Here is a 21,650-nt window from a genome sequence, read left to right on the forward strand (position 1 = left end):
TTGCTAAATGAATGCACTGGGTTTGCATAGCTGAAGAAATTTTGTCTTAATGAAATTTATAGAAGATCTGTAAAACACTGAGCACACTTGAACACAGAAAGAAGTAGATGACATTCACTGTCAAAGAAAGAGCTATTAAGTTGGTCCATTTTAGTTGCAGAGGTTTTCTCCAGTATCTTTGTTAATGATTTGTATGAAGAAATATAAAATACATTTGTTAAGCTTGCGGAGAATAAAAATTTAAGAGGACTGTGCGTACTCTGGAATACATTTCTTAAACGCATTCACATTTTCACCAGTGTACTTGCTTGCGGAGAATAAAAATTTAAGAGGACTSTGTGTACTCTGGAATACATTTCTTAAATGCATTCACATTTTCACCAGTGTACTTCAGGAAAAACTTGGGTCAATTGCAACATATCCAGAGGAAAGCGGGGAAAATTGTCAGAATTGAGACTAAAACATTTTCCATGAGGAAAAATGGAGATAATCGTGTTTCAGAAAGAGAAATGCAGATAGAAATGTAACAGCAGTCTTCAGTTACATAAAGGATTGCTTTAAGGAAGAAGGGAACAAGCTGTTCTCCAGGCTTACTAGAGATAGGATGAGAATGAGTGGATTTAAATTATGCCAAGGGAGACTTAGRTTAGACTTTAGAAAACATCTCCTAATGATAAGGATAATTAAGCAATGAATGTATTACCTAATGTGCGACAGATTCCTCTTTAGAGATTTTTAAGGAGAAAGAAAGATATCTCTCTAGAATGTTTTAACTWTAATTTATGTGTTGGGGGATGGAGAGCTAGAGAGGAATACATGGAATTATTTCTTGAGTTCCCTGTCTTACTTTCCAGTCTTTATATCATTTCTGTGAATTAGACCCAAGAAGGACTCAGAACTCACATGTACTTCTGGCTTTCACTCTGCCATCTAAACTGACCAGTTTGTATGTACTTTTTGTTGAATATTCTGACTCCAGCTCAAACTGCAGAGAAAATCAGGGATGCAAGGGATTATTGTGTTTAAGGTCTGGAAGCTCTATGCTGACCAAAATTTGAAACAGAATTGTATTCAAATAAAAAGGTAATAATCACAATGAGAAAAAAAAAAAATTCATGAGTTTGAGTGCTTGTAGTTATTGGTGGAATGGTCATGCATCACTTATACTGTAAATTTCTTGCATGGTTTTTGTCACTGCATTTTCTGGATTCATCTCGACAAGATTTGGCCAGATAAATGGTAGAAATTTTCACTAAGCCTCATGTCCAAAGTACTTCAGTATTCATTGTAGAAAGAGAAAAGCACCTCTGAGATAGATATCTAAGATCCAAAAAATGGGATTTTTATGGGATACATGTCACTCCTTTGAAAGCTTGGATGATTAACTTAGACAACTACTTTAAAAAATGATACAATTAAGTGACRTGAACCCAGTCCTGAATATCAAATACATTGGTTTATCCTTACCAAACRATTTATCATTTTTTCTTCACTTGAACTGTGTGTTGGATTTATAAAAAACTTATCCTAATATGAATTCCTGTAGTTGGAAGCAGTGCTCATAATGTAGCTCTGTCAATCTCTAGGGCTTTTGGGATCATAGAAAATCTTGGGAATGGGATCTAGTCCTATTTGAAATTTAACTGTCCCAGAAAGAGAAGCAAATGAATTTGCATTCATATACATGCTGTATATSATGCCCATCTTTGGAAAAGACCCATATTTGTCAGAGTTGTTTTCTATGCCTGGGGTCATAACAAATACATTGCATATGCTGTTTCCAAGTTTATTAACCTCTTAACTTGGCGATTCAGTATTGTTAGTCTGCTAACCATAATGAAATACAGTCATAACATGTAAATATTGCATCCTCTTCATTGTAGAGAATTAATAATAGGCTACTGCAMAAAAGTTCCAAAATGAGAATTGTATCTGGGGGTGCTACTGTTTGGAGCAAGCAGCCACTCCTCTGTCTCCTGACAAGACCACCAGGAATGATTGCCTTTGCTCAGAGGGTTGGGGAAATGGCTTCCCAGAATGAAAAGGCTGCTGGAAGATGAAAGTTACTGAAATTTAATTATATCACGGTAATTGATCACTGAAATATTTTCTGGTAAAAGCAAGGAAAAAAAAATAGAAAAAGGAAAAGTGTGCGTTTCAGCACAAAAATATGCCAAGACAGTTCTCTTCTATCTTTTCACTTTATTCTAAGCATGCCGAAGAGATTTAGATACCAGATTTTACTTTTTTAGTTAAATTGAAATAAATCAAATCATTGACTGCTGAAATTAAATTGGTTAGGGGAAAGACTAACTGAAGACAAATAAAAAAAGCCTGAAAGGCAACTGAAATCTTTAAATCAAAAAGCTAACTCATTATTTCAGCTGCTTGGGTTGAGGAAGGTTGTGTRTAGGTTCCAATTGCAGCAATGTTGCGGTGAGTAGGAGGAATCCTGGACTACAAAATTGTCCATTTTACACACTTTGGCCTCTAGAAGATATCTGACTCTGRAGCAGTACTAATCTCTCCACAGCATCAGGGGCACATATGCTGTTATTTTTCTATGGCTGATGCATTTTTTGATGAAAAAATGCCAGTGGGTTGTGGAATGAGGGAAGAAGGCTTAAAAATTCTGAGGGTTTTTTTGTAACATATTTAGCTGTAGTTTCAACCCCAATACATAGGTTTCTTGCAGTAGACATCTCCAGCTTTGATTTTACAGGAAACTAATAGAGTAACTCTTCATTTTCATGTTTGGAGGTTTTTTTATGTGTTTTTTTTTCCCCAACAGTATGACTGTGTGTTATCTTTTAGGCAAAAAAAAAAAAAAAAGAAAAAAAAAAGCAAATAGCAGTATGGTAGATCATCACAATTCTACTTGACCAGAGAACAGAAAATCAAAGACAGAAGGGATCAGAAAACAAAATGTTTGCAGTCTTGCCTTGCCTCTGTTTTGGTTCCAGGATATTGAGGTGGAATTGGTATAACTGGTCCTTAAGCAGTTGTTGATAGTTTCTACATTTAAGCAATGACCTACAAAAATCAGTTGGCAGACTTCTCCTCCCAGGTCATTTGAGGAAAATTCCCCAGAATGGAGTCCCATAAAGAAGAAAAAGAAGCTTTTGCATATAATGTCCTTGCATTTGGGAAGGACTTCAGCTGTGCTTTCAGGAAGTTCTATTGGTGTTTTATTTCTTCTATTGATTTGCTGCTTAAAAAAAAAAGAAAAATGCAAACTCTRTGAAGGACCAGGAGCTTGTTGATACAAATTTCCAGACTTCAAATTTATACTTGGGTACAACCATTTTTTTTAATAAATGAGTTATTTGCATTTCAAGGTTGAATTAGCTGATGAGGAGGGGTTACTATAAAAAATTTGTCAGAACTTAGCTTACTTTTATTTATTGGCATAGTCTTAAACATTGTCTTAAATTATGTCATTTAGAAAAATGAGGATTGTGCAGCTCAGTGGAGAGGAGCTAGCCTAGGGTTTTTTTTATTTGCTTCTTCGCAGAAAATATTATTTCACAATACATRGGAGGGGATGAAAATGAATCATTCATCTGTCTGTAGCATAACTGAGGATCAACAGCAGGTAAACAGAAAATAAATACCTTTCAGATGACACGTATAATATTCATGTCTGCTATCTTTACTTGGGCAAGCATCTTTCTAAAGATTAGGGATTTTGTTTGAATAGAAATACATTCAGTTTCTGAGAATTATCCCAGGTTAGTTTTAGCAGGTTTTGCCTTATAAAATGTTTGCAGAAACTAATTTTTTTCCTCTGCCAGCTGTAGCCAATTATTTTGGACAAATAAGCATTCTCCGCAGCATGTCTAATTTTTATGCCAACTGAGCCTGTGAATGCCTTTATTCATTCTGTGTAAACTCCATCCTTGTCAGTCTCTTATATTAAAAATTGTTCCTGAACGCTAAATAGATGACCATGCCACTGATTACTTGCATAGGGATTCTGAACCCTTCTGATRGAGAATGTTGCACCATATCCACTCCCTGCTGTTTAGCTGTGTTCTGCTGTATGTGAAAACCCTCATCTAATTGCCAGCTACTGACAAGAAGCTGCAGAAACTTCAAATACCTAAATGAAGGAAGTTGTTAATGAAATGTGGCAAGTGAAACCTTGATCCAAGATAGAAGAGAAGGTTTCCTRTGTGTTTGTCTGATATTTGTCATGCTTTATGCTGGGATAAATTATCAGTTTGATCAAAACACATCTTAGTGAAGTTGTCCAAGTGAAGTAAGAAAGGAAGGAGGGGATGTCAGTTGCTGTTTCAAACACCATTCATTCTGAATCAAAGAAAATGTTAATTAGTGTCAGGAAGCTGAATTAAGTAAATGTTGACTGCCTTCGTAGTGAAGATCAAGTCAAAGTTACAGTATAAGTGAAGCAGGAACCCCTGTAATGTTGGAGTGGTTTTAATATATGTCTATATATGGAAATGAGTAGGAAATGAAGCAAGAAATACAATGTTTGGGAAGGAATCTTGTCATGATTTGCAGAGATAATTACAGGCAAAAAGGAGATTGAATATAGCAACAGGAAAAGCAGAATAATTATGCAGCAATTAACAGGAAAGCTGCATGGTTCTTTGAAAAAAATAACAGTCATCATGTTAAAAATATATGCTGAGTACAGAAATGCTTTAACAGTCGATACATTAAGTATTTGAATTAATTTCCTGCAATAAAATACTGTTTCATAAAATAAATGTCTCATTTATGTTATAAAATATGTTCTGTATTATGTGTATTTATTATAATTGCTAGTATTTTTATCTAAAATATRTCTTAATGATAGGAAAATACAAAATTTAAGTTAATATTTCAAAGGCTGCAAATGTCATAGGAGCCAGTAGAAAAATAGCTACTCCTAGATTTGCAAAAAWGTTAGTTTCTCATGCATCCCAAAAATTTCATGTTTTGATAACACTGGTGTCTATTTTTATTTGATTGCAGGCAAACTCAGATTTCGGTTGTGTTGTAGGTCTTCTGATAATTAGTTAGATAGMAACCACACACTCAAAGTGCTCTTTCTGAAATGCAACTTACAAAGATTCCTYTTGAAATCTGTGGGAATATCTCAGAGTGCTTCTACAGGGAGTATGTCATGCGGTGGCATCTTAAAGTGCATTAAAATGACACCTGGGGGGTCACTGCACTCAAGAATGGGATCCTCTTGTTGAAGAGGGAAAGAGGCTATCACTGGGTAGCCACATTACTAAGGGAAATTTTTAAGAGGTAAAATATTTCATTTAAAGCTAGTGGGGAAAAATTCTGCCAGATAATGAGTTAAAAGCCACAATACTTCCTGCTGTGGTTCTAGACAGAGGAGCTTCTCCAAACTGTATCATTGATATGAAGATGTTATTGAGACACATACCTATCCCTCTGTTCTTTCTGCCTTTTTAAAACATTCACTCTGGATGTGAGATACATAATCTTCATTGCTTTATACAAATCCCCCACTTGCTCTGGATGAAAAACAGAATAATACATGCTTCCTGCTTCAGGAGTTGGTTGAGCAGGTCAAGACGAACCTTGCAAGCTGTCCTAAGTCATGTCATAAGGTCCCCCAYTGCCTCTGAACTGCACATCCCAATTGAGACAAAAACCAAGAGCAGGAAGAAGGAGACGGGCTGGTGGATCAGGGCAGCCTGAGATTGCAGGCAGAGAACTCCCTGCACATTTAGGGGCACACCTCTGTCTGGACACTGCCTTTCCCTCCCATGAATAGGCTCAAAGACTGCACAGGGGACATCAAATACTGGTGCTGATAGAGAGCAGTAATCCTGAAGTAGGAACAGTTAATGCTTCTCTGATGCCYTTCATTCATTGACCTCTAATCTCTTTGCATACATTGATTCAGGCTATATGAAATCTCTAAAATAGTTCAACATCATTTCTATTCATATATCTATACTGGCATATAAATATATATGTATAATTAAATGAAATAAAGAATTTGTGCTAATAAAARCATTAAAAAGTTGCTTGGATTTAGTGTTGTTTTTTTTTAAAAAAAAAACAACCCAAACCAAAGCATTTGAATGCTTTTGTGGTATGCAAATACTTCTGCTGAATGAGTAGGCTCAGATTTTTCCTTTGCGTTATCGTGAAATGCCCAGATACAGAAACTGTACTAAACTAATCTGAGAAGCTGAATGCTTGACTGGAAGGGTTTGTGTGTATGAATCATATGAAGATTATCCGTGATGCTCGCTCCCAGCATCCTGATCACAGTGATTGTAAATTTTCTTAATTGCATACTGTGTGCTGATCATGACAAGCAGCATAGGTAGGGATACAAATACTCTCTTATTCCCTTCCCTGCAGGAGAAAATGTTAAGAGATATAATATTGACTAAGAACAGTTCCTTTTGAAAAAATGAAAAGATTGTGTTACTAGTGTGTTGTATGTTTCTCTTYTAGGTTATTCAATACTTCAAGCAATTATGGAAAAAGCAGGACAAAATAGCTGGCAAGTCAGTGCCATCTGTGTGGAGAATTTTAACGATGCCAGCTACAGGCGGCTTTTAGAAGATCTGGACCGAAGGCAAGAAAAGAAATTTGTAATAGACTGTGAAATAGAGAGGCTTCAGAATCTCTTAGAACAGGTAACACCTGCTTTTAACACTACCATAAACACATTATTGAAATGCAGATGAGATAGCATTTTGTTTATTTTGTCAATGGCAATTTTTTCTTTCAAGTTTTTTTTTTTTGTTGTTGTTGTTTTCCCCATAGCCCTATATTTGGATGTCCACTTGCCTGATCCATTTTCTTTTCATGTGTAATGCTTGTCTAAGCACATCAGGGCAGCGAGCCCCCACTTTCCCCCCCAGAAGCTTGGTGGTTAAAGATGCCAGCAGTCAGGGCAGCTGCACGTTTGCCTGATACCTTCTGCCTCAGGGTCAGAGGGCTGGCAGAACAACGTGGTGGTGCTGAATTGCCAGCATGCTCTTAGTCTGTACCTTCATGGGGGTAAAGCTCTGTTTCATTTTAGGGGAAAAWAAATATTGTTTAAATCCATTATTCTTTCTATTTGCCAAATAGCACAGGTTGTGTATTTTGAGCCATAAAAAGCTTTAAAAATCGTTACAAATATTTAAACTGATAGTTTTATCACCTTGGCAGGGTATTTAGGAAGATGAAGAGTAGTAGATCAGAAGGGCTGTTGAACTGGGAAGAGAGGTCAGGCTCTTTCATTAGTTATTTGTGGAAGCATGCTACTGGGGAAAGAAAATATTGGGTCAGGCAGGCTGGCTTGTGCTGGGTAGTGTCTATACCAGTGTGCAAAGTGAACATCAAACCCTCCTGCTCTGATGTGGCGTATCTATCTCTACATGTTTATGTGTAAGCTCCTTCTTAAATGATGGGAAAAATTAAATGATGCTTAGAGAGAAAAATTTTGCCAAATCACAGGAGAATAACTTGTGGTTAACTATCTGCTGCTCATATGATCTCACATATTTCATTCCTATGGTGCAAGTTCACTGCTCAGTGCYTCCTGCTGCTGCAGGAATTGCAGGGAATGAATGCCATCTGCTGGTGCTGGACCCTCTGCCACCACTCTGCTTCTCTTGGTTAATGCATTAGAGAATTTTGAAGATTTTTTTTGCAAAACCATTCATGATGCATCTGTCTCTGAAGTAGCTGAGAAATAAAATGGCGTTTTTGATACAGAAATTCATAAAATAGTACTCATAAATGCATAMAATAGTACTCAATGTCATATACACATCAATTTTGCTTTCATTGGCAGGAGGCAAAGAGGGAAACTGAGAATCAATTAAGTGGCTGATATAACAAGGATTTTTTCTGTGACTATTGCTAAGAAAAGAACAGACAATGCCATATTGCTACAGAYACTCATTTGGCCATTATATTCCTCTTTATTCTGAATGCCATTGTGTTTTAACATACTTTCTATAGCTTGTGATGAAATCCTCCCCCAGTTCAATATACATTATAGTAAAACAGAACACTCGTGTGAGGGTCTTCTAAATTACATTCAAAAAARCAATTTCTCTCTCCCCTCTGTGTGCACATGATGTCACCTGATTTCTTTTACATGACATGCAAACGTGACACAGAAAATCATGTTCTGTTACCACAAGCCTTGAAGTACACCCACAATCCTGTGTAGGTGTATCTACTGACTATCCACTCCATTTCAAAGGAGAATAAAGTCACTGAGTACAAGTTTGGATCTCACTGATMTCACGTGTACATTTTATTTGCATCCAGGAGCTGCTATTTATTTTCCTTCTAGKCTGGCACCTGCACAGTCAGCTCATGCAGGTCTGGGTTTTGCTTGCCTAAAGCAGGTTGCTAATACAGGCATGCTAAGAAATAAAAATGGAGCACATGGGTACAACAGACTGAATCAGACATGGTGAGTTTGTCTCACACTTCTACAGGACAAGCCTGAAAGTTGATTGAGCCCTCTCTTCATTAGCTGCACAGGGAGAGTTGAGGTAGGAGTTAACACCTAATATACAGCATACTTGTATCRYATTAAGGAAGCAATTTATCTGGCTGTCTGATTTTGGGTGGGATAAATTTTACCTAGGGAATAAATTTTACCTACCTTTTTTGTACTTGCACTTATGTTTTTTTGTTTCTACATATAAAATCTTTGCCCTAAATCTGTGCTAGTTAAGTGAAAAAAACTGGCTTGTGGGCTTACAGACTTTTTCTTCTCTCTGTAGTCACCGTCTATATATACATAACATATATATATCTATATTTGCATGACCTAATTAAATTGGAAGTCATATATCATGTGAATTCCCTTCTTCCCCAGTATGCATGGAAATTCTCTCCATCCTTTCAAAGGACAGTTACAGTAAAACCAGGAATATTATTACARCCAGGCTAGAGAAAGTATGCAGAAGAGCTGCAGCTTCACTCACCATTGTGAAGGTCCTGGTCTTCCTAGACAGGCTGACCTACAAATGGGTTTGGGGTGCTGGTTTGGGGGTCCAATATGACCATCAAAAACCAAATGCTGCTTTAAGGATGGGCAGTCAGAAGCAGTCTCAGACATAAAAGCATTTAGTTTTCCAAAAATAYGAATGATTAAATTAGCAAAAAGGAATTAGTCCGATGTAGAAAATGCAAATTAACAGCTATTTTCAAATATCAGCCATTGACTTTTTCCCTTTTTTTGAGGGCTTTAATAACCTGTGGCAGACAGGTAAGGTGGATTCMCAGATGGACTAAAAGTTGGAATGTTCTTCCCTGCATACACAGAGGAATTGATTAAGCTTCAGTGAGTCTAATTAACTCAACTTCTTTCCTGCCTAGTTCTCTTGTAATTGAGAGCCTAAGTTGTGACTATACTGTAATACTTTGCAATGTACAAGTAAATGTTCTGCAGAACATTTAGGAAAAGTAATTAAATCTCAGTAATGAGACCATAACTCAAAGTGCTTTGCCCTTAAATCTGCTCTAATGAAGGGAGGGAATCTGGCTTGTGGGCTTGTGGATTTCTTCTCAATTGGCTGCCCATRTACATACACATTCACTCTTCTCATGACTGTGTACCTCAAGCAGTGAAGACTGTGGACCTTTTCCCATGGCCGTGTTCAAGAAGTGAGCTAATGTGCTCCTCGCCTGCCCATACCTGCAGCCCACGTACCTGACCTGGTGTTTCCTGCTCTCTGTCCTCTTCAGCTGCCAGCAGACAAAAACAGCACTTTACTGTTTCCTCACTTCTTGTACAACTTCGTTGTCACCATTTCTCATCTCCTTTTGTCTCCTATATTTCTTAGTTTATTACTTTTTCTCATTTATTTTCATGTGAGTAGAGTCTACTCCCCACTCTGAGTATTTTCTTCATATAAGCTTCTCTCCTGGAACCAATGATGTCTCTGAATTCCAGACTCACGCCATGCACAACCCAGGATGTGCATTTTTTATCATGTGATCTTTCTTCTAGGTCTTATGTGATCTTCCTTTTAGGCTTTATGTTGCTCTGAAGTTTTGGGCAGGGCCAAGTCTGTTTTTCTTTTTATGGTGAAAYACAGAGAAAGAGAGTTTTAGATTTCCATTTTATAAAGGGACAATAGGACTGCCATTACATTAAATCCAGAAGATGGATTCAGCCTGCACTCAAACTTTTAAATCTGATTTGCTTGGACTTCCCTCTCCTGTCTTCATCTCAGCAATGGTTTCAGATCTTATCTCTCGAGGATACGCGATGACTGTGATCGTTTTCTTAATAAAGCTGTGCKCCTCTTTGGTCATGCTCACCCACACAAAATTGAACTGGAGGTATTCGGGGGTTATTGGAAATGTTTTGCTTGGTTCTGGTGTTGGTGCCAGTTGCCATGGAGCTCAAAGACCCGTTTAAGCAGCAAGACATCCATTTCTGTGCACATCAAAGAGCTGTTGCCTCTGTGATCCGTAAGAGAGGCAGTGTCTTCAGCCTATCTGAGTCAGCAGATCTCCACCTACACTTAACAATCTGCTGCAACTTAAGCYTACCAAGATAATTTTAGCTCCTTTTCATCCTTTATTCTCAGGATGGTGAAAGAACACCTTATCTTCTTAACAACTTACAACAGTCATAACCAGGAAAACCTTTTTTGTTGCCTGGAAGTGAGACTCATCCTTTTCACTCCTCTGGCAGACCTTACTACCCTGCGGTCCCAGGCTCTGAAAGACACCATGCAAACACCGAGACTGTTGCCAGAAGTGTTTTGTTTACTTGCCTTCTTTAAATGATGCACATGATTTGCCTTTGGGAAGGGGAAGCAGGCCCTGACCCATTTTAATTGACCAACAGAGTCCTGATGTGTGGCTGGGGGAGGGAGCTCTGGGCATGAACTGCTCCCTCCCCGTGGCCTCTCAGGGCAGCTTTGGCAGTGCTGGTGCTTGGGGCAGACCCACAGTCTTTGACACAAGGGGATTCAACACTTGACATGACCACTGCTGCTTGCCCACAGAAATAACTCAAAATATGTAAAACTCAAAGTATGTATAACTCAAAGTATGTAAAAACTCAAAACAGTATGTTTTACTGCTGAGCAGCAGCCCCAAAACCAGTAAAAATAAGATGCAAAGTGTCTCTGTCCATGGTAGGGGGTTGGAACTTGATAATCTTTAAGGTCCCTTCCAATTCAAACCATTCTAGGATTTTGTAATCTTCACAAGATCTATTCCATGTCATCTTCCACCTAGCTTCCAGAAAGTGTGTTTCCATCTTGGAGAAAACACATCAACATTTAATGGTTTTGCAAAACTTTTTATACTTAGTGTGTTCCAGAAGCTTGTAAGTGATCTCACTAAATCTGATCAGATCTCCCCATATTTACCCCGCCCTTTGTTTCATCTGTTCATAATAAAGCCATAATAAAAAATATGCAAAAAATTTTTAGCTCAAAACATAAACTAAAGGATATAAAATAAAGGATAGCCCTTATTTGTATTGCACAAGTGACTGAAGACAGAAGCAAAGCCCCATTTTCCTACAGGGATTGTTTTCGCCATTACCTTTACACATTACTGGGACAAGACAGTAAAAGGGAGCTAAAACAAAGACACAGAAAGATAAAATTATTATCTCTACAGTTTTATGTAACAGCTATAGTTTATACAGCAGAATGTATTTCTAGTAATTTATTTTCTGTAAAGGACCGTTATGTCCTTGTTTACAGACATCCTTTTTTCACTATGCTTTCAGTAGGTGGTCTTTTAAAAGCACAAAAATACTCGGTTCGAATGAAAGGATGAAAGTAGTGAAAGAGATGGAAAATTCTCTTCTTCTGTGTCTCTCCTTTACAAGCTGTGTTTCTAAAGTGCTCCCATGAATTTAATACAAAGAACTTTCTGCTTAAGATGAAACAAATGCTTRAAGCCCATTGTAAAATGATTTCCATTTCCTTCCAACTAATCCACTAGCACTGGCAGCAAGCTGTACAGCATCTGAGCAGTCCAGGCCAAAGGAGTCATTTGCCACATACGGCGCAGCAAGAAACACACAACTGTTCATTGAGAGTTTTGCTTCTTTTCTTACTCCTTCTTTTCATTTTATTTTATTTTTCTTCCTGCCTTTTAAAAATAGTGTATCTGTTTGCCTTTTTTGCTCATTCAGTGAAAATCAGGTCAAGTCAGCCAAGGGCTCAAGGGTAGATCTGAAARAATTAGAAAATCACTACTTTAAGCTTATGCATTTACTGAATTTCTATCCGAARTATAGAATCCATGTTTCAAAGTAAGTATGCTGACAAAAGAAACGTGGGTTTATTTATTACTGAGAAAGCTCAAAYAAAACTAATACCATACACCTATTTAAGTTGAAGTTATGAAACCCCAAGTCAGGCTTCCCTGTCTAACAAAATCATTATTTTTAAATTTTTTTCCCCCAGAATTTTATTCACATTAGTATTCATTTACTGCTTAATTTGTATAAATACAACGTGAAACAACCCAGAAACTGCATATAGCAGATGGAAGCGGTGTTCAGAAGTACCAAAACAAGTGATATCCCCTTGGTTTGTCATGGGCTTTGTTTTTCTCCTAGACCACCGCTTCCACAAGCACCATAAAAGTTTTTTTTCCAGAAGTGTACAGAGCAAGAAGGAAAAGGCAATTATTGTGGCTAACAAGGAATGTGTGGAAGGTTTCAGTAGCCATGTGCTGACTAGTAGCTGTCAGACAGAAGGTGCAGTGTGTGGGTGCTTCCTGTCCTTTTGGTGGCTGAAACAGATGGGTCTCTGTCCTCTACCCAGCAGCCCATATTAATGAGAACTGTACAGACTTAATGTCTTAGATGTCTTAGACAATGCCTTAGAGGTGTTGTCTTCCTTTCAAATGTAACTGAAATTGCCAAATGTGTTAAAAATTATTTTACCAGAAATTTGATAAACAGACCCACAGACAGTTAGCGGCACAAAAGTGCTTTCCCTAGAAAGATGAGTGTGTTTGTGCATAGCAAAACACACACATTTAAAGAAATGTCATGGCAGTCTTCCTAAACTGTACTCKCATTTAATTAGTTGGGATACTTTACCTTCAGTAAATACATGTCATAGACTTCTTTCATTATTTCTTTGTTTGCTCTTTTGCAAGCAATACTGAAGTGTGGTAAAACAACGAAATTGTGGTCAGATTTTAAAAAATATCACAGAAAATAATTTTGAAGATTTCAGTTAAAACTTATTTTATTTGTTCAGCCACTGTATTTGCTCTTTTTACTTCTTCAGACACTAATAACCCTTATTACTGGAGAAGCAGACTGTCATTTGCTCAGCCATAGCTGATCTCACAGTTATTTTTAATAGATTGTTCAGTGCTTGGAAATGTGTTCAGGTATACAATGCAGTCAATACTCCAAATAGATTTGATAATTACACTGAAAAGTGTAAGCTAAGAATCATTTAGATCATGAGAGATAGTGTTATTAACTCTATAAATATCTCTGTAAATATTTTAGCCCTTTTCTTCTGTCTTTCATTTTTGTTTTTATTTTTGCTGTCAATCATGTAAAATTATGTAAGGAAGCTTTCAAAAGCATGAAGTGCTGAAACTGGAAGTTAACAGTTTTGCTCCCCTATCCCTTTTTCTGCCAGAATTCTCATTGTCAGCACATATTAAGTACTGCAGAGAAACAAGGTACCAGAAGAAAAAGACTGGACTCTTGTAGCTCTGAGATTTGTTTTCAGACAGATTTTGGAGCTGGCTTTGAAATTCAGACTGTGAAGTACTAATATGAACACTTCAATTTCACAAACCAAGTAAGAGAATAATTGGGATTAGAAGTCATCTCTGAAGATCATCTCTTATTGCTCAAGGGGGAAAGCTTAGCTCAGGGCACCTCTTCGGCCAAATTTTGAATKCTTCCAAGGATGGAGATCCTGCAACACTTTCATTTCCTTTCACTACTTGATTACTTCATAGAAAAAAAAAATTCCTCATATCTAGCTGGAATTTCTTGTGTTGCAACCTGTGTCCTTTGCTTTTCAYCCTATTGTTGTACACCTTGAGGGAGAGTCAGGTACCCCCTTCCCTGCACCATCCCACTGGGTATTTATACATCTTGCTAAGATCTGCCTCAGCTTTTTGTTCTCCAGGCTGCTCCAGTCACAGCTCTCTGAGCTTCTCCTCATATGACAGATGCTTCAATACCTTCGTGGCTTTTCTCTGGACCTGTTTCAGTATGTCCATGTTTCTTTGGCACTGGGGAGCCCAGCACTGGGCTCAGCATTGCGGATGTGCCTCAGCAGAGCTGAGCAGAGCTGAGCAGAGGTGCAGGATCACCTCCCTCAGCCTGCTGGCAATGAGGCTGTGGGCTTTCTCTGCCATGTGCATGACTGGTCCTTGGTAAACTCAAAGCAAAAGAGCTTTCTGGAAAAGCCTCTTGCCTATCCAGTGTGTACCCAGTCTGTCCTGCTGTGCTTGCTGAGTCATTCTGAGAGTCAGGTCAYGAAATAAGGCACAGATGTTCACAGATGAGCTCCTTTGATTCACAGTGCTCTCTTTACACATCTGTAGGCAGCTCTTGACATAGAAACACCTTATGAGTGAGTGAACTGTGTGTTATCTTGTACGGATTTTTGCAAACCTGTGATGTGCTCACATCAGAAACAGCCAGAAGGAGTACTGGTGTGACCAGATCAACCTCTGTGCTACCAATTTGTGACCACATCTAAAAAAATCCTTTGCTAAGTCAGGCAGAATGCTTCTCTATAATTTTAATTCCTCATTCTCTGCTGTTGAGAACTCTGCTACTTTTTCCTTACTTTGGATGGCCTCTCAGGCAGATTTTTACCACAAATTTGGTTTAATTGTGTCTCCACAGAGACCTTCATGTGAAACTCAGCACAGCAAGCTGAAAACACGAGCTAGCTGTAATTGCATTTGCCTAGGACCTTTATGTTTACTTCTTTCTGAAAGAATGTTGCTACTCCTGATTTTTGCTTTCTAGGGCTTTTCACATGCAATAACGTGACAGAGTTTGTTCCTATATTTATACAAACAGATATGTTCACAAACACATCCACATGGATATACACAGGACTATATTCAGAAATGCTTCTCCTTTCTGCATGAATTGCTAATGGATTTCCTTTTTTCTTCCATCTGTAGCAGCTCCATCCTCTCCYACTGTCTCCATCTGACAAAGTTAAAACCTCAGCACTCTGTGTGTTCAAAGTCCAGTGTCCACTGTGAACAGCGTTTTCTTCTGAATTTTGCATAGTGAATCAGTTTTGCTGTCAGAGATCATCAGTCTAGCTCCTGGTGTACCAGACAGGCTGATTCCAGTGGGTTTTTTTTCTGCACCCTGCTCTCCCCAACCCACAAGAATTAAATAGGATATTTCCCAGTAAATGAACACTTTCCTCAGCTCTGTCAGTGCTCTGTAGCATCAAGAACGAGCCTCACTGCTCATCCAGAGCTTATTTGCCTTTAAACACAGAGGTGAAAACTGTTATGGAGCATCTGGCACAGATTTAATGCTTCAGTGTACACAGCTGAACTGATATATAACAATAAGAAGAATTACAYTGTAATGTGTGATATTAAAATTTACACATGGATGCAAAGTCACATAGTACTAGTATCATTAATCTGGTAAAAATTGTGAACCAATAAACTCCAATTAATAACAGCTAATAATTGTTATTAATAAGCATAATAGGGAAGTAGCTGCCCGTTGTCCTGAATGTTGTTCACAGTTGTCTAACTCAGTTGTTCAGTGTGTTGTTTTGACATTGCTGTTGCTCAGCTTCCTCAGCCTTAAAAAGCCTTTGGATAGGTTGCAGAGAAATGTCACGTATGTGTTTGCACTGAAAAATAAATCACTCTGATAGGTAAAATGGAATGGGTTTTCCCASCAAGAATTAGTGGYRGTAGTAGTAGTAGTAGTAATGATAGTAGTAGCAGTAGTACCAACAAAATGAAAGCAATTAAATGTATGTGTGGAGGAAAGTACAGAAGCCAACACATTCTTCATCTGCTCTTACTTTGTCACAGGAGTGCTAAACTTGAAAATGTAAGGTTTGACTGCTGAGTTTCTCTAAATTGATCAAGTTGTAARTTTGGCTAGCTTTAAAAACATCTCTTTTTTTCTCACCTGAGTTTCCAGTGTGTCTACTAACTGAATAATAGCACATGGCATTTTWAAAATAATATTTTGATCACAACAGACTTAATTTAAGATAATGATAAATTAAAACATGATACTTTGCAATAAATTGCAACATAAGACAAGAAGGCAAAAATTAACCAGATGCAAGTTACACAGAGTACTAGCTCGAGCATTCCTGCAGAGTTTCTTCTGCTTCCCTGTTTGTCAYGAGCACACAGGTGTGTTGGCACAAAGGATCACTAGCACAACACAGATGAGTATTTATCAAGAGACAGCATGGCTYTTACACATAGTTTAGTGGCATAATGTAGATTTCTTTATTTCTCGTTTCAGAAATAGCAAGAATTTTCCCCAATATCTATTAGATTTGCATGAATAAAATGCAGGTTTAGTTCTGCTCCCACAGGAGCAAGTCATTACCAAAGAATTTGGCTGTGCATGGCACACAGTGGTGTGGGCTGCTTCACACCACTTCAGGGACATAGTAGCAGCACAATGTGTATCTCAGTCCCAGAGGGAATGGAAGATTCATAAAGTGCCTTTTCTCCATCCTTCTTTACTCTCCATAYTTTTTTCCCCCAAGAGGTCTGTGGAGTTGCCTCAAAGGAAAGCTGGAATGTCAATGCAAACTGATAGTTCTTGAAGGAGCCAGCTGCCAGCACTGCCACCAGCAGTTTGCTCACCCTGCACAGCCAGGAGGAGCTCTGCACTGGCTCACTTCTGTGAAGCAGCTGGGGTTTTGCACACGCTGCTCACTAATAAGAATACTGCAGCACACAACTGACGAGGTTTGGACCAGAGAAATAGGTTGTTTCGGTTACTGAAAGAGCAAATAGGCAGTAGGAGACAAAGAACTAATGCTTCAAAGGACTTGTCACGGGGTCTTCTTGCATCCTTCATCTCTTTCCTTGCTTCCTTTTCCCCTCCAAGTCTGTATATCCTGTTTAGGATAGGAGTAGGCTTTGAATGMAAGCAACTTTAGCAGCAGAAGGAAGCAACTGGCCGTTCTCAGGGCGCTGGTTAATGACCTTTGAGCCACCTCTCCAGGTTTTCTTCCCATGCAGCTTTCTGTATTGGCTCTGCCTGGCCAGCTGGGGGTCAGCATGGGGTCTGTGGGGGAAGCATCGTTCTCTGCTCAGCCTGTGAACTTCAGGTGTGCACACCCCTGTTCTGGCTCAGTACCTGCCTTCACAAGGGAGAAAGGGCCACTTCTGCTTTGTTTGCTGCCTTCTTTAGCATCCTCTCTAGTGTCTATCCACCCTTTCCCCAATAAGAATGCTCTTTTCCCAGCACTAGTTGTTAAAATTAGGTTTGTTTCTCAATTGCTTTTTTTTATGGCTTTGTGAAAGATCTATCCCAGCTTCAGATATTGTATAAAATCCCACTTCAGTTGTGGTTTATTTCATCACCATTTCTGCTGCAGCATTTCAGGTCAGGTCTCAATCTTCCATCTTTAACAAGTCTCCACACTCTTTGTATTGTGTTAGGCAGACTTCATTTTATTGCAGGTGTTCTTTTTCTTAAGGCAGTGGATTGTGACACAATAGCAAAGAAGAAAAACCTTTGTTAAAGTCCAATTGGTAATGCACAGCTATCACCCTTTGAAGAGATTTAACTGAAAATAAGTCCTTTTCACTCCAGCTGTACTGACCTCCATCTTCTGGAAATCATAATGAGGGACATTTCATGCTACAGAAGTTAAGCATTCTTTTAAAATGAGTTATGTGCAATATCCATTTCACAGCAGTAGAGAACAGAGGATGACTTGGGGCCAGATTCTCTGTTCAGATGCTGATGCAAGTTTGCAAATGGTTTTATCAAAGTCAGTGAACTTGGCACTCACAGGGAAAAGAAAAGAAAATAATCAAAGCAGACACTGGTAGCCCTTCTTTTCAATAGTTTCTGAATTTCCTAGGCCAGGCTATTGTCCATCTAAATGGAAAGAACAGTATTGTATGATAAAGTCACAAAGTTCAGAGTTGTGTCAAAAGCTTGAGTTGGATCTCATTGGCCCTGCTTTTACCAAACTTTAGTCGATGGTGTAGTTGCAGCTACTTCTAATTACCACTGGAGTTCTGAAATTAGACTAAGTAATTTTCACAATCATGTTATAGTAGATCAGCAACTAAAAATACTCACTGTTCTTTTTAATTTCTTATATGYATTTGCATTTTATAATATAACTAGATCCTAATGCTGATTTGGGTTTTTTTGAAGTTCACCTTTCTCTAGACGCTTACATAAACAGTAATATTTGGGGGGAAAAAAACCCAAAATTGCATTAGATTCTGAAATAAACTTGATAGCCTTATAGCCTTAATATCTCACCTTTTTTTTTGATTCAATTCTATTTCATTTACAGAAATGAGGTATTCACCAATAGTGTGACTACAGGAYAATATATGGAATGACTGTTTCTTCCCTGTTAATGGCAATTTGGGAAGCAGACTGCATTTTCTTATTCATTCTTCTTAATACTGATGATTATTTAATAATTTCTTCAATTTTATAAATAAGAGTATAAAAAAAAAGCTCCAATTCTAGTTACTATTCACCTTGGTCGTTGAACTAAAACCTGCAAATCCACATGCAAAAGCCACTGCAGCATCCTGCTCTTGGTCTTCCCCAAAGAACTCAAACTTCACCCTTCCCAGCCCTTCCTTCCCAAAATCTCCCTGAGCAAGCTGAGGTCACTTTAACCTCCCAGTGTGACAAAAGCCAGGTGCACTATGCATGTGAGGTGCTTAGGAAGCCAGAGTAGGAGTACAGAGCAAAACCAAATGTTCAGAATGTGCAAGTGAGGAAGTCCTACCCAGCCCATAGATATTTGTGTGCATCATGAGTAAATCCTGCACATTGCCCCGAATTGCTGTAATTTTAACTAGGACAGTTTGGATCAGAGCATCCTGAAGCAGTCAAGAGCATAATTTCACATACAGAGGTTCCTTCCTGACCTGCTAGGGCCCTGATCTACTGTATCAGCTGTTTCCTGGTGTTTTACTGTTTGTGTGACTGGCGTAGCCCTGCTAGGTTTGCARCTGGCCACAGTGAATGCTGCCAAGMTCCCTRACAGAGCCACTAAAGGTCCCTGTGGTGGCACTGCCCTCTCTTCAGGGACCTTGCTTCTGAAATGAAGGCAGCTCTCACTGCTCAGCCTTGTGTTGCATGAATCTGCCACCTGCCCCACAGGTGCTCAGGGTAGTGTAAGGAAGTGCAGGCACAGGCACAGAGATGATCTTCGCTGGTGTCAGGAAGATCCTTTTCTTCTCAGTCTCATGGTTCCTGAGTTTCACATCAAGTTTTGAGTTTTGTACTCAAAATAAATRAATTGGCTTTTGTTGAGATGATGCCAAGCAAGATGTGCCCAGAATCACTCCTGAAACTTAGTGTGAGTTCAGTTGGGTGAGCAGGTGAGAGGGAGTCCATGGTAAATCCCTGGAATGTGTGCTATGGATACCAACTCCTTAGACCAACACTTTTGCTGTGCAGATCTGATCCTATCAGCGGCCCTACATGCTAATACATTGTTAGACAATGTCCCTCTAAGCTGTCTCTGAACAGGGTGATTGAACTTGGCCTTTTGGTCTCAGTTTAGGGGTGGACAAGGAATAACCTGGGTTTTTTAAGTGCCCCAGACTTAATGAACTTCAGTAGCAAAGGCATTTTGGAACTCTCTCATCTGTCAAAATCTCAGGTGTGTTTTTGATTCTGGGTAATATCTGCTGTCACATGTGTGGGATGGTTGAGGTCACATCTCTTTAAACTTTAGCCCCTGATAATCAGTTAAAGAATAGAGAAGGAAAGTGTGACTTCGCATTCCAGACTGAATAGTTGTCAAATTCTTTCCCCTGTTACAAAGAGTCTTAAGTTCATTGCCCCAATGTCTCTCATGGCAGAAGTGCAGTGAGGAGAAAGGTGGTTCTTTAGGTAGCAAGAATGCATATCCAGTTTTGTAGGTATAAGCTGCAAGCAAGAATTCACATCCTGTTTTGTAGGTCAYAATCTGCAGCTTTGAGTATTTGAGAAGGACAGGTTACTATATGTGTATTTTGGATATTCAAAACCATGAAGTGTTTAACAGATAGCTATTTTGCTAAATAGACACTGTTTCCCTAAATTGTAACCAATTTCTAGGTTTCAAACTCAGAGTGATCAATAGCTAAACTACTTTTCAGATTCAAAATCAGGATTGTATCCAATATTGGTTGACAATAGAAGAACTTCTCTTTTCTGGCTGCATAATCAACATTTTTAGGGTGAAATTCATCTCAATTAACATTAGGGATATAAAATGTAGGTGTCTACATCAAAGCTAGTCACAATCAAGTCTTTTTCCCRTCAATGCAGAAAAATACGTACTTTCAGGGCACAAGCTGTCTAATTAGTTTTACACATGTGCTTTAGAATAAGATGAATCATTTCCTCAAAGTGCCTGTTCTTTCCACTGACTATAAGGGAAGTTAAGACAACTACATGATACTTAAACGTGTATTTCTATCACTCACCCAAAAAAAGTTTTGAGAGAATACCAGGAAAATATTAAATTTCAYGTTTTTCAAAAATCTTACATATTATTCATTTCCAGTCCAGGAATTCTGTGGTAATATCTACATGCATTTCCTAGGAATAAGCACAGAAATAAATCTCAGAAGATTTGCCCCATCTGAGGGTCTGATATACAATTACCATGTCACATAYATCACTGGTGTGACCCTCATGAAGCAAGGCCAAGTACAGGGTCCTACAYTAGGGACAGGTGTTTGTGTTTGCAYCARTACAGRCTGGGTGCTGAATAGGTTAAGAACAGATCTCAGGAGAAAGACTTGCGAGGTGTTGGAACTAGATGATCTTTAAGGTCTCTTCCAATGCAAACTATTCTGTGATTCTATCATTTTAAATTATGTCAGTCCACTCACAAACTTTCAAGTTGTGACACTGTATTTATTTTAAATGTTAATTTTTAAACCTGTATCAGTTTCACTGTAATGGGGAGGCAGATATTTTCATTACCATGSGCTGCTGAATGAGTAAAGATGTATAAACTTTATTGGTGTCAGGGATCATATTCCTTTTGAAGCCACTGACCCAGCCAGGATTTGAAACTTTATTTTATGGAAAAATGAATTACTTGGCACTATCGTCACACGTGTTGAGCTGGTAATTGGGACTTCTCCCTCTCTGCCACCCCTAATAAAATGGTAGCAATAGTACTTAATCACTAATCTTAATGGGAGTTTTATTTAGTCTCAAATTAATTTATATGAAGGGGAACAGTCTGGTCGTGGTTTGGGGGGGTAGTGGTCTCTTTTGGGGTTTGGTTTTGTTTTTTTTTTTTTGTTTCTGTTTGGTTTTTTAAATACAAACATTTTAGCTGTAGAATATACACATGAAGTAGAGTTTGGGATCGAGCAGAAGGATAAAAGAAAACTTGCTTATTTATTACTTTAAAATAATGAAATTACAACTGTTCTGGTGACATACTTATGCCAAATCCCTTGGATTTTCCCTTCCACTCTGCTGCAAAAGGGAA

General features: G+C 38.4%; 1 protein-coding gene across 5 annotated transcripts in view; it reads left to right on the top strand.

Annotated features, from left to right (window-relative positions):
• The window catches only part of GRIA4 (glutamate ionotropic receptor AMPA type subunit 4), a 210,647-nt gene that overhangs the window by 112,573 nt on the left and 76,424 nt on the right, over positions 1-21,650 (top strand). For all 5 annotated transcript variants that reach the window (XM_057372470.1, XM_057372466.1, XM_057372467.1 and 2 more), the window contains exon 4: positions 6,454-6,638. In XM_057372470.1, the coding sequence (XP_057228453.1) occupies positions 6,454-6,638 (185 nt within the window). The remainder of the gene's footprint in view (positions 1-6,453; positions 6,639-21,650) is intronic.

The sequence above is a fragment of the Malurus melanocephalus genome, unplaced genomic scaffold (assembly GCF_030028575.1).
Source record: "Malurus melanocephalus ecotype Western Australia unplaced genomic scaffold, MMel_1.1 scaffold_172, whole genome shotgun sequence".
NCBI lineage: Eukaryota > Metazoa > Chordata > Aves > Passeriformes > Maluridae > Malurus > Malurus melanocephalus.